Source organism: Eurosta solidaginis, chromosome 5 (assembly GCF_040869045.1).
Source record: "Eurosta solidaginis isolate ZX-2024a chromosome 5, ASM4086904v1, whole genome shotgun sequence".
Taxonomy (NCBI): Eukaryota; Metazoa; Arthropoda; class Insecta; order Diptera; family Tephritidae; genus Eurosta; species Eurosta solidaginis.
Genome location: NC_090323.1, coordinates 83252829 through 83266345, shown reverse-complemented (window position 1 = coordinate 83266345; position 13517 = coordinate 83252829). Strand labels below are relative to the sequence as shown.

The window sequence follows — 13517 nt, the reverse complement described above, 5'->3', positions numbered from 1 at the left end:
AGTCGTATTTTTGCTACGGAAATGTATGTTTAAAAATGTTAATTGTTTTCTTTTCGTAGATTCTTGATGATGACTTCAGATTGAAGTCGAAATATCGAAAAATAAATATATTTTGAATACTACTAAAAAAGAAGTTTTATTCAATAATCTGGCCTAAAGCTCAATCAAAATTATCAAATTACTTTTTAGTTTCATTTTAAACAAAAATAAATAATTTGGCCCATAGTAAAATAGGTTTTAAGTTGCAAAACTAAATTTAAAACCCATTTTATTTTGACTATGACTATGAGTCCTTGTGTTTTGCACTTTAACGCATGTGCTACGCTCATTATATCCTTCAAAGTATCCTTGCCATATGATACTATATTATCATCTGAAAGCTGAGAAACATCTTTTAGAATTCACACTGGTAGGGGAAATTGCTGTTAGCATATTTAGTGATAGAACTTTTAGAAAAAGTATCTATACCGGTACTCATATAAAAGATTTTTGATCAGCTTTAGGCACGCAAAGTTTTTACATATAAAAAAGGCGAGCACTCGCAGTGTATTTCTCCCACGAAAGGCTTCCCAGTGAAAATTCATTCACCTTACAGATGCCCTTCGGAATCAGCATAAAATGTGGGGGTCTCGTCCCCTCCATTTGTAAGGAAAATTAAAAATAGAACGACGCAAATTGGAAGAGAAACTGGGTATGAATCTCCTCGGAGGTAAGTGGTTTCAAGTATTTTCTTTATGACATGAAACGTTCTGCAGAGAGATTAACTAAATAGAAGGGGATCAGAACGATTTTCCTATTTTTACACTTTTGTACTTTGCATTACCATATCTGAACTAGTATTCTAGTATTGTTACGACCATATACATATATATTGAATATTTTGCTAATATTAAAACTGTAAGCTCCTTTTTTAACCGATTTTCCTATTTTTACACTTTTGTACTTTGCATTACCATATCTCAACTAGTATTCTAGTATTGTTACGACCATATACATATATATTGGATATTTTGCTAATATTAAAACTGTAAGCTCCTTTTTTAACCGATTTTCCTATTTTTACACTTTTGTACTTTGCATTACCATATCTCAACTAGTATTCTAGTATTTTTACGACCATATGCATATATATTGGATATTTTGCTAATATTAAAACTGTAAGCCCTTTTTTAAAGCAGGCGTCGCCCTTATCCGCTTTACATCGGATCTATATATATACCAAGGACCTATTTCCGCCGACTTGCAAGGTAATACCAACGGCTTTTGATTTACGGTTTGCAAAACCTTTAATTTGGGCAGCGCCACGCCCATTTCAAAAAAATGTAATAAATTTATGTTGTGCAGGATAATTTTTTTTTTTCAATCGTTAAGTTTCACTACTTCATCATTATTTGCTAACCCATTTTTGAAAGTGGGCATGGATATAATCGGATTTCGATCATTTTCAATAACATCCATCAAATTTTCACAGTAGAACTAAAAAGCTTTATTGCGTGGCAAGTTAAAATGTATTGAAATTTTATGGAGCTACCAGGTTTTCATAACTTTTTTGGAGTTAGTGATTCTGGACCATAAACACATACTTTTCTTTTACCACCATATGCAGAAATCGTATCCCATCAACCATTATCAAATCGGTTTAAGTCATATGCGTAGCTTTCATCGCATCGTCGACGATCTTAGTTTATGCTCAAGTTATTGTGTTAATGGACTGAACTTAGTTGATCTTAAAATAAAGACCATCGGTACTTGGTAAAGTACCGGGGAAAAGTATCGATACTTTGCTCAGTACTTGGAAGTAAGCATCGAGTACGAAATACTCGAGTATTTTTTGGAAAAGTATCGGTACTACTCACTCAGTACTCGTACCGTTCTAACACTAAGCATATTATACACGACCTTTTAAACTGTTAAGCGCCAATTAAGAAGAAAAATATTGAGATTTGTAACGTCGAAAGAGGGCTGTGCTTTATCATGAAAGTAGGATTTCCTTTCCTTAAACGTGGAACTTTACAAAAAATAAAAAAAAGGTTCACCATTAATCAATTCATGTTTTTTGTACTACTAAGCGGGGAGTGTACTTTATTGCTTTTAATGTATGAAAATGTTTTTTAATAATTTTGGGATTATTTAAATTTTTCCCAAATTGTTAAGGATGTGTGCGAGTTTGCCTAAATTGCTACCTAAATACAAAAAAAAACCTAAATCACTGGAAACTGTTGGTTTTTGTAGTGGCAGGAAATTGTCCCACGGTTGTGAATCAAAGCTGTGCAAACTTGTCTGGCGTGGTCACTAATTTACCAAAAATGTGTAATCAGTGGCATGCCTTATGTTACCCACATCCTATTGCTACTTAGATAGAGGAAGACATCCCTCAAGATGGGCACCACGACACTTGGCGAAAAAGGCCCAATGAGTTGGAGTCGATGCATTTCCATGTTTTTCTGTCTTGGGAATTCCTACCGTGGTTCCTTTCCATGGCTATTTGAAGCATATATTTCTGCACATTGCAAATACAACAAAAGTCTTTGGTGTTATTTGTATGATATTTCAGCATAAAAAACAACTGCATGTCTTATCTCTGAAACACGTTTAGATGCTGTTCTATGCGAGATTATTATCTTAATTGCTGCTTGGCTGTCAATAAAAAAGTTGACGCGGCTGCAGTTTAAGTTATTTTCTTCCAGTGTTTCTACTGCTTTGGTTACGGCTGCTACTTCCGCCTAATAAACGCTACAGTGATCCGGCAGGATATGGTAGAATCTCTTTATTTCAGCATCAGGACAGTTTACCGCAAGAAGGAGTAGGGTACTCCTTCCGCTGCTTTGGAACCATCGGTGTATATGTGTATGGCCTTGTACGCCATTTGGGACGAGGCATTGAACCTCGTTGCAGTTGTTAACGCTGTGTACTTTGCCACCAGGTATACGGGTAGAATATGCAGAATGTCATACAGTGCAACCACCGGAGTTGTTTCCATTGATAGCCTGCATACCCCCTATAAATTTTTTAGGTAGGTTCTTTTTCTGACTGTCCGCCAAGCAAGGACTCTATAGTATAGGAGAGGGTTTGCGATCCCTGTAAATACCCAATGAGATAGAGAGGGCGATAAACCCCGCGTACACCCCAGTATTCTTCTATATGCATAAAGTGCCGTCGGGGCCTTCTTCACTCTCTCCTCCTCGTTGAGCTTTGATGACAACTTACTGTATAGGCATTGTGCTATTATTGGAAGCATAATATTTAACTAATGACTGTTAGCTGTAGTTGTTAAAAATAAAACTAGTTTTTTCTCTTGAATCATAATTTCTTTATTATTATAATTGGTACACGATTTGAATGAAATGTAATTCTAAAAAAGCAATCATTGCCAGAATATGTCTGGAAATATCCCACTCACAAAATATTTTGTTTCATGCAAAATTATTATTAGAGACTTTTGTGAAATTTCTTTCTTAATCAGATGTTAGGATGAATAATCTACTCAAAGAAGCGAAAGTGCGTACTAGTGATGTAACGATATTTCGCTATTGGTGATTGCATCGCCGCTATTAATAAATCGCTAATAGCTATTCAATCCAAATATATCAGTGATTGGCGATTTTCCTTCATTTGATTCTTTGAATGGCAATCACCTCTGGCAGAATAGCGATTGGCGATTTTCCTTCGGCATGAAATTCTAATACTAATAGTGATAGCGGCGATGCAATCATCGATAGTGAAATATCGTTTATCAATACTCATCTGTGTGCTTTACTTTCCGACTGAGTAAAAAAGTTTATTGGATACAAAATGGAATAATTTTCTCGAAAATTGGAAAAAATATACTTTTACAAAAGTTTGCCAGTTATTGTCGAAAAATCGGGGGTAAATCTTTACGACAGCATGACACTGCTAATACGCGTCCAAAAATATCGAGAGACGTGTCAAAAGACACGTATTGACATCAGTATTAATAATCCGAAAGCGGAAAAGAAAAATTTTATCTCCGGAGATATTTGGAGTTGAAGTTGGCGATTTTCATGTGGTTGTTGTAATGTTGGCGTACCCACAAAAAAAATTGTGAACATAAGTGTTTTGCACGGATATAGTTTTGGTCTCCAAACCGGTGTTGGACCCACCCAGGATAATTTTTTATAAGCGGGGCGGAAGGCCGCCAATGCGGAAAGGTGTTCTGCGCAAAAATACTGTGGATCCCACCCCCGGTTTCGGAGGGACCCGTGGGTCATTTTTCGGTTTTTCGTTAATATCTTTTGAATGACTTAAAATTTCCGGTTTCGGATTATTAATACTGATGTCAAGACGCGTCGTTTGACACCTCTCTCGATATTTTTGGACGCGTATTAGCAGTGTCATGCTCTCGTATAGACAGCCATCATGTCAACCATGTGCAGCGCAAAACTCTTTGATAGATATGAATTGAGATCAAGAACAATGGAAGCCACTTATAACTGATCGTTTTTTCCGTGGCTGGTTAAGGTGCTTACCGAGCAAGAGCAGTTGCGTGCACGACAAGTATCAGCAGCACAAATAAACAAATTGGAGGAATTATGGAAGGAAAATATTGATGCAACATTTCAGGATTTAGAGAAGCCGGGTATAGATACTGAACCATCACAAGTTCTATTGCGTTATGAAGATGGTTATCAATACGAGAAAGTTTTTGGTCCACTTGTGCGCCTAGAAACAGAATACGATAAAAATTTAAAAGAATCGCAAACACAGGAGGGTATAGAAATAAGAAGGGACGTTGGCTTAAATAAAAAAACAATAGCATACTTTACGCTTGCTAAAACTGATTCGGATATGAAACTAAGGTAACGTTTTACAAGACGGTGCACTACCTAATTTTTATCTAAATTTCTCAAAGGTGGTATCAAAAGACGCGTCTAGACCTCCGTTTTAAGAATCCGAGAGCGAAAATCAAAAATTTTATTTCAGTCAAAAGATATTTACAAAAAACCGCAAAACGACCCCGGGAGGGTCCGAAATATGGGGCCCGATCAACAATTTTTTTGCATAGAACACCTTTCTGGCTTATAAAAAATTACCCTGGGTGGATCTGACACCGGTTTGGGGATCAAAAAAAAAAGTGCGCACAGAACTCCTTTCTGCATCAGTGTGTGTGTGTGTACATGAAATGTGGCAAAAAACAACATCCACATGGAAATTTGAATCGAGTTTTTGCTTATATCTTTTGACAGAAATAAAAATTTAATTTTCGCTTTCGGATTCTTAAAACGGAGGTCGAGACGCGTCTTTTGATAAATTTCGATAAAAATTAGGTGGTGCACCGTCTGGTAAAACGTTACCGAAACTAATGCATATGTTATTCATAAGTTAATACTTCTAGGCTGTAGCCGTTAACAGTTTTATAAAATTTGTGTTTTTGGTGGAAAAATAAAAGAATTATAGAAACATATATCACTCGTCTTATTGAAACAGCTTAACTCAAAATTTAGGTTTTTTGGGAGAATGCAATTCAAGCTTTGTTTTTTATGGCACTGAAGTGGGTGGCTAATTTTCTGCTAAAGAATATTTTTAAAATAGTTTGAAGAATTTGCTATATTTTTCCTCTGTATTTTTCAATAAAAATTTATTCACTTTACTATACAAATATTATGCAGCCAAATACAACTTTCAGAATAAATTCATACGGAGTATTTCCGAAAACATCGGTGTAGGTTAATATAGTAATAAATCATGTTTTTATGGTGTTACATATACAGATTTATTTCGGGTTGACTCATCTTATATTTAAAAATCAAAGCATTTTCAATTAGCAAAATTTATAAAACAAATATGCATAGACATCTATTTCCGCTAGTTTCATCTCATTGAGTGTAATACGAGTCTGAACCTATTGTCGTCAGCCAGTTAATAATATTGTATTATAACATCTCAGATAATTAGAGTTTCACATTACATCAATTTACAATAAAAGGTACATTTTTTTTTTTTCTTTTTATTCCAATTTTGGTTCATATATTCTGTATACTAAATTAAATTAATGTATAGCATTCAATCTAAACAAACTTAAACATTCATTTTTTATATCCAAGTATACAAATAATAGCAGTTTCGTTTATTAAAGATAAATTAAAGCGATCGCCATAGCTGTAAAAATAGCCATATCCATATTCACTGATAGCTCAAAATCGCTGTATCGCTCATCATATCTTCTGTATAAAATCGCTTGTTAAAATAAAGCGATCGCTATAGCTATAAAAAATAGCCGCGATTCAAAAATAGCCATATCTATTTTCACTGATAGCTCGCCATATCGTCCATCACTAGTGCATACACCGCTTACCAAGTTCTAGGTGGGTCCCAAAGCAGGTACATATATAAGTAGCTCACGATCCAAGAAGAAGCATTCATATTTAACTAAATTTCTCCAACGAATTTACTTGAGTTCGTTTTCACCATCTTCAGCTAATGCTGACTGGCAAATTATTTGACATAAATGGTTCGGTAATATGTCAGTTAAAGGGCCATTTTTCGTTTGGAAACGGCCCTTTGTATATTTACGAATGTACTCAAATAGTTATTCACCTCAGTTGCTCAACACCTCAAACTTTTACATAGTATAAGGCCCACTTGCAGAACTGCTATATTACTCAGAGGTAATTTGTCATAATTGTATGAGTTTAAGCCCCCCATTTGAAGCTAACTGTGAGTTGAAAACATAACTTTCCGTTCTGTAAGTAGGCCTTAAAAAATCTATTGAGAGCTAAGAATATTTAATTGGAGATTTTTGGCGACCTTTAAATTTATAACTTTATGTTGTTATGCTGGCTCTTCAACCCTGAAGACGGTTACCGTAGAGTAACCTAAATATATTAGTATCCGAAAAAACAACTTTTTCGTTTTATTCTGAAAACCTGACCTCGCGTCAGCATAACAATATAAAGTTAAAAATATTTGAGTTTAAGGGCCAGATTATGTATGACGCGGTGGTACGTTGCGTCTCAGTCACTGGCATTCATATTCATCTCTATATAATACTTAAAATTTCACAAAGGCAATCAGGTCTACCTTCACTCACTGACACGAATAACTGCTCTAATAACATACTAATTCTGTTTCACACCAGAAAATACGACTCTGCGTTATGTGTACGTAATATGCTCCTGAGTTAAATTTTTTGAAATAACAAATCTAATTTAAAATAATGAATTTTTATTCATTTCTTTTCATTATATGCAGTACGAACCAATTTTTGACTCACCAGCCAGCATTCATTACTTACAACAAATAACGCTTCATGAGTGTCAAGGATCGGGATCTGAGCTTGAAATAATGGCGAGAAAACAGGGACGTCAATGTATGGGAAACAGGGATATACCTTTGGCCTGCAGCGCAATCGTAGCGTCATGGTCACGCGGGTCGGAGGTAATGTATTAGCTTTATGCCGCTATTATACTAACTTCTTGGCCAATTATATTTTTCAATCTATGTTTCACTTTTTTTTTAATAAAAAGAGCTTATTATTTATTTTATTACTAACGGTAGAGGGTCAGTGGCACAGCAGTGAACATCGGGGTGCAAAATGGACCCCAAACAGCAAATAATTGCTGGATAATTTGGATTTTTGTTATAATTGATATAGGCGTGTTATGAAAAATTTATAAGAGTGAAATTTAAAACAATATGACACAACATCACAAGTTCAAAATGCAGTTCGTGTGTATGTTCGCTGTGAATTGTACGAGCAATTTTGCTTTAAGTATGTATATGGATGTATGTATGTATGCATTCGAAAAATATATAATATACATATATACTCATGTTTGTGCACTAAAGAAATTTAATCTATCTTATACTTGTACTAGCAGACCCGCAGCCGTTCTCTGCCCTAACTTTAGTCTAGCTGCAGAACTTTCAAGAGTTTCTCACCTTTTACTCTCCCCCACCCTTTATTTATCCTTTAATTCACTCCTATCTCTGTGTATCTTTCTCCCCCTCCGTATTTTCCATCCCTACTTTTCTCTCTAGCTCCCTCTCCTTCTTCTCCCGTTCTATCTATCCCTATCCGTCTATCTTCGACTTATCCTATATCTTTCTCAATCTCTTTCTCCTTCCCTCGTTTTCCATCTATTTAGTTCTTTTTATTGATCTCCATCTCTTATTCCCAGTATCAGTCCCAGCTTTCCCAGTAATTAAGGTTTGTATGTAACTTAACAAGGGGGCAGACACACTTACTTGTAAGAATGTGCTGACACCACACTTCAACAAACACAAGCAAAGCCAACGTAGGTAATTGATCGGATATCATATTGCGTAAGCAGACAAAATGCAATCCATGGGAACTGCAGCGTAAGCGATATGATATGCGGACAAAATGCAAGCCGTGTGATTCGCCACGCAAGCGATAAAATATTATTTTGGCCAATCGTGGGAAGTGCAGTGTCAGCAATTATGAAATCACTTAGATTAATGTAGAAGCTTAGAGCTTAGTTTAAGTTAATGATAAAGTCAGTCTGTTTTTGACATCGAACGGAAATAAATGGTAAATATTGTTAAGCGGAAAAACCTATTTTTATTTGGATCTTTTCAGGTTGCAATGGGCCCGCGGGGCGGCCCCCAACTTTAACTTTTTGGAGCTCTAGTCCTTGGGCTCCTTAACTGGCGTCCGAGCAGGGACCCACTGGTAAGTGGATCCTTCAAAAAGGACCTCCTTAAATGTGAGGTCCATAGTGATTAGTGACAAAGTGATAGTGATAGTGGAGTGCTAAGAAAAAAAAAATAATAGCAATTTTACCGATAAAGGAATAAAAAAATATATAGAGAGGCAAGACCTCAGCTTAGATAATTTAAGGCTTGTACAGCCAATAACGAAAATACCAAAACCGAGATTCACCTTCGAGGGGACCCTCCGGTTATAACGATAGCTTAACTCTGCGATTCCCTTCGGGACCCTCCAGGGTATAAAAGCTCCTCTCCCCAGGAGAGGTAAAACGAATAATAAAAAAAAAAACAAGTGAATAACAAAAAGTTGAGTGAAAAGTGATGCTACACGCAATAAATTACTACGTCCAATCCTAAAAGCCCTCAGAGGGCTATACAGGAATAATATTAAAAGAAGCGAGCCTGTGACCCCTAAGATCCTCTGGCGCGCGAATAAAATTCAACACGAAAATTGAAACATTTTATAAGTGAATTATCCTACGGCCCCACTATTGCTATTTCAAGTGCACGTATAATCACACTGGCTGGGTGAGTCCGTATACCTATACTTCTAGGACGGACCTCACCATACCAAAGGCCGAAAAATGGTTAACGACTCCTGTGACCGTGTCATGTACACAAAATTTTTTTTTTTTTGCAATATGCAACTTGCCGCTCCCTTCAGGATACGGCAAAAATTTCCTTCTGAAAAAGTTAACCCGAGCGTACACATAAGAACACTCTTGGGCCGGCTTATCCTTTTGTGGAGTTTCCAGGGTACACATCAGCACACACTGAAAACGGTCACTCGTTACTTGCGATACTTTCAGCGTACCCATAAGAACACGCGAAAGATTCGCAATATGTCCAGGGCGTTGTGGAGCAACTGTGCCTTAGTAGGTTGCCTTCAATCTGATTGTCGACGACTAAAAAGGAGTGACACAGCCTCCCCTGACCAAAACCATAATTATTTAAAGACTAATGTACTGTGAAACGCCAACTTGGTACATGTCGCCGTTGCCATAAGAACACGGTAAAAGTTTCACAAATGTAACTAAAGTCCTTTTTTTCTTTGCAGGAAACTGTTAAAGTGTAAGTACAACCTTAAAACTAAAACAAAAAACAAATAAATCGTCTGTGCTATAAGGACTATCCCGTCAGGTGATCGCGAACGCCAGTAAGTAACAAAAAAAAAAAATAAAAAACAATTTTTAAAGAGCCACCGTGTGCCAAATTAAAATTTAAAAATATATTTTTTAATCTCAAACTAAATTTTTTTTAATCTGAAATGGACGCTTTAGCCACGAAAGTTAATGAACTTAATGGGGGCATTAATGCTCTCCTCGAGCAGATTAGGCGGCTTGAGACACGCCTTGGGGGTATAGAAAGCAACGGTGTTGCTCTGAACTCTAGGCTAGGGGAAATTGAATGCAATAACGCGAGTTTAGAACAAAATCTTGCCAGAATCGATGAGCGATTGGGAAGAGTAGAACAGGGTGGCGTAAGAACGCAGCCACAGGGGGTATTGGCAGCGGTGCGAACACCACTGTCGGAGCAAGACCTAAAGGATATTGGCAGACTCCCCGACTGCGTGAAGGAGCTGCAAGTTTTTGAAGGCAGCCCTTCTCAATACATCTCTTGGGTTCACAGCGTTGAAGGAATTCTCTCGGACTACGATATCGTCAAGGAAAGGCCCCTGTATCGTGCCATCCTGCAACATATTAGGCAGAAAATCCGTGGCTTTGCCGACGCAGCACTGGTAGCGTATAATGTTTTCGATAGCGATTGGGTAGAAATAAAAAGGGTATTATCGCTGCATTACGCAGACAAAAGGGACATTAGGACTTTAGAGCACCAACTGAATCAGCTAGCTCAGAGAGGTTCGAAACTAGATGATTTCTACGCAACGGTCAATCATCAGTTGTCTCTAATAGTGAACAAAATCAAGTACGATGACTATAGCCAGGAAACCGTGTCGGTCCTTGTGGAAACGTACCGTAACAGGGCACTCGATGTTTTCATACGTGGCCTCAGTCCAGAATTGTCACGTATGCTTATAGTGCAGAAGCCAAAAACACTGCCAGAAGCGTACACGGCCTGCCTTGACATCCAGAACCTAACGTTAAGGAACACAATAGTCCATGCAAACACTCCAAATAGAGTAGTTGTCCCCACCAATACCCTGTCGCAAGTTACTCAGAGACCACCGTTACCTCCTCGATCACGGTCTACATACAACTGGACGAATCGGAACAATACTCAAGGGAATGGCCGGTCATCCTACAACAGATTCCAAGGCAATCAAGGGACGAACACCGCACCTCCTGCTAGCCCCGCAGCCCCAAAACCTGCGGAAAGAATGGATGTCGACGACAGTGTTCAAACCAGAGAGGTGAACTACATGAACCGACCGACGAATAACAACGCCTTCAAAAGGGGACCTGCATCACCGATTGAAAAGATGCCCAAACAGCAGAGGCTCTACAACATGGAAGCCAACAGCGCAGATGTAGAAAGCGGACCTTCGACGTATGCTGAATCGACAGAAGACAACTTCCAGCAGGTAAATTTTATGGCGGACGGGCCACCAGCCTATTTCATATGAGGACTACCGCGCAATCCAGTATACCCTATCTCACTTGTTTGACACCAAACAAAGTAGCCCTAAAGTTCTTAGTTGACACAGGGGCAAATAAAAATTTTATAAGACCTGAATTGGCAACTAATACAGTCCCAGTCAATCCACCTTTCTCAGTAACCACCGTAGCAGGACCTGTAGTAATAAACAAAAAAATCAGTGGGAGATTTTTCCAAAATGCTGGTAACGAAGCTATGGTGACCTTTTACGCACTTCCTGGTTTAAGCTCGTTTGATGGGATAATAGGCGATGACACCCTCAAAGAACTGGGTGCCGTCATAGACAGGAAAAAACATGTCCTTACAATAGATCCCAATATAAGAATTCCGCTCAAAAACAAAGTCGTAGGAAGCCTAAATTTTTTCGAAACTGACGATATACCCGACGCAATTCTCCCAAGCCTAAAAGCCATGATAGAAAAGTATTCTCATTTGTTCGGTCCACTTAACATCAAATCAAATATTAAAACCACAGTTCGAGCTGAGATAAAGACTACCACGAATGAGCCCATATACACGAAAAGTTACCCATATCCTGCAAACATGAGGGAAGAGGTAGAAAACCAATTACTGAGTTGCTTGAAGAAGGAATTATACGACCATCCAAAAGCCCGTACAATTCTCCTATTTGGGTAGTTCCGAAAAAACCCAAACCCTCTGGTGAAAAGCAGTATAGAATGGTAGTGGACTTCAAACGTCTGAATGCAGTCACCGTGCCAGACGCCTATCCTATCCCAGATATTAATGCAACGCTGGCCAGTTTAGGGAACGCAAAATATTTCACAACTATAGATCTGACCTCAGGCTTTCACCAAATCACAATGAAAGAAACAGATATACCCAAAACAACGTTTTCAACAATGAATGGAAAGTACGAATTTCTGAGATTACCCTTTGGGTTAAAAAACGCTCCGGCTATATTCCAGCGAATGATTGATGACGTTCTTAAAGAGTATATAGGGAGGATATGCTACGTGTATATCGACGAAATTATTGTCTTTGGAAAAAGTACCGACGAACATTTAGTAAATTTAGAGATAGTGTTTAAACGGCTTGCGGATGCTAATTTGAGAGTGAATTTGGAAAAAACTAAGTTTATGAGAACGGAAGTAGAATTTCTGGGATATGTAATAACATCCGACGGGATGAAGGCAGATCCTTCAAAGGTCCAAGCTATAGAGAACCTCTCGCCCCCAGAAACGCTTAAGGAACTAAAAAGCTTTTTGGGAATGACGTCGTATTACCGAAAGTTCATTCGAGATTACGATAAGGTTGCTAAACCCTTGACCAATCTCACACGCGGTGAGAATTCGCAGGTCAAGGCAAACCAATCTAGAAGAGAGCGTATCAAAATGAATTCCGAGGCCCTTCTGGCCTTCGATACTCTAAAAAAACTACTCGTTTCCTCAGATATTCTCGCATTTCCAGATTTCGAAAAACCGTTCAACCTTACCACCGACGCCTCAAACTATGCCATTGGTGGGGTGCTATCCCAAGGAGAAACAGGGAAAGATCGACCCATCGCCTACATCTCAAGATCTTTAAGCAGAACAGAGGAAAACTATGCCACAAACGAGAAGGAAATGTTGGCTATAGTTTGGGCTCTAGACAACTTCAGATCCTACCTCTATGGGGCGAAAAAAGTTAGAATTTTCAGTGACCACCAGCCTCTCACTTTTGCGCTAGGAAGTCGAAACTATAACGCCAAGTTGAAGAGGTGGAAGGCTAGAATAGAAGAGTATAACCGCGAATTGATTTACACTCCTGGTAAATCGAATGTCGTGGCGGATGCTCTCTCCAGAATTCCATGCCAGGCAAACCATTTGACAGCACCGTCGGAAGCCAACGATGCACCAACAGAAGCTAGAAGTGACGAGGGGACAGCTCACAGTGCTGAACAGGATTCTTCGGACCTTATTCCACACGTTGAAGCCCCTTTGAACGTTTTCCGAAACCAAATAATTTTTACGGAGGGGGATGCAATGACTTGTGTTGAAAACCCACATCCAGGATTCACTCGTCATTATGTGAGACTAGATATAATTGAAAAGGCCAGCTTAACCGAAGCCTTGAAGGAACGACGCCTAAACCCAGCGTTCATAAATGGAATAAAGATTCCAGAAAGTTACTTGCAAATCCTACAAGAAGTATATATAGAACATTTCCTTTTATACAAAATTAGGATAACTCAGAGGGTGGTCGAGGATGTG

General features: G+C 38.3%; 1 protein-coding gene across 5 annotated transcripts in view; it reads left to right on the top strand.

Moving 5' to 3' along the window:
• Nucleotides 1-13517, top strand: part of olf413 (DBH like monooxygenase olf413) — a 945383-nt gene that overhangs the window by 670451 nt on the left and 261415 nt on the right. For 4 of the 5 annotated variants that reach the window (XM_067787440.1, XM_067787441.1, XM_067787442.1 and 1 more), the window contains one exon: nt 7210-7395. The exons of the other annotated variant lie outside the window; for it this stretch is intronic. In XM_067787440.1, the coding sequence (XP_067643541.1) occupies nt 7210-7395 (186 nt within the window). The remainder of the gene's footprint in view (nt 1-7209; nt 7396-13517) is intronic. 5 annotated transcript variants of the gene reach the window in all.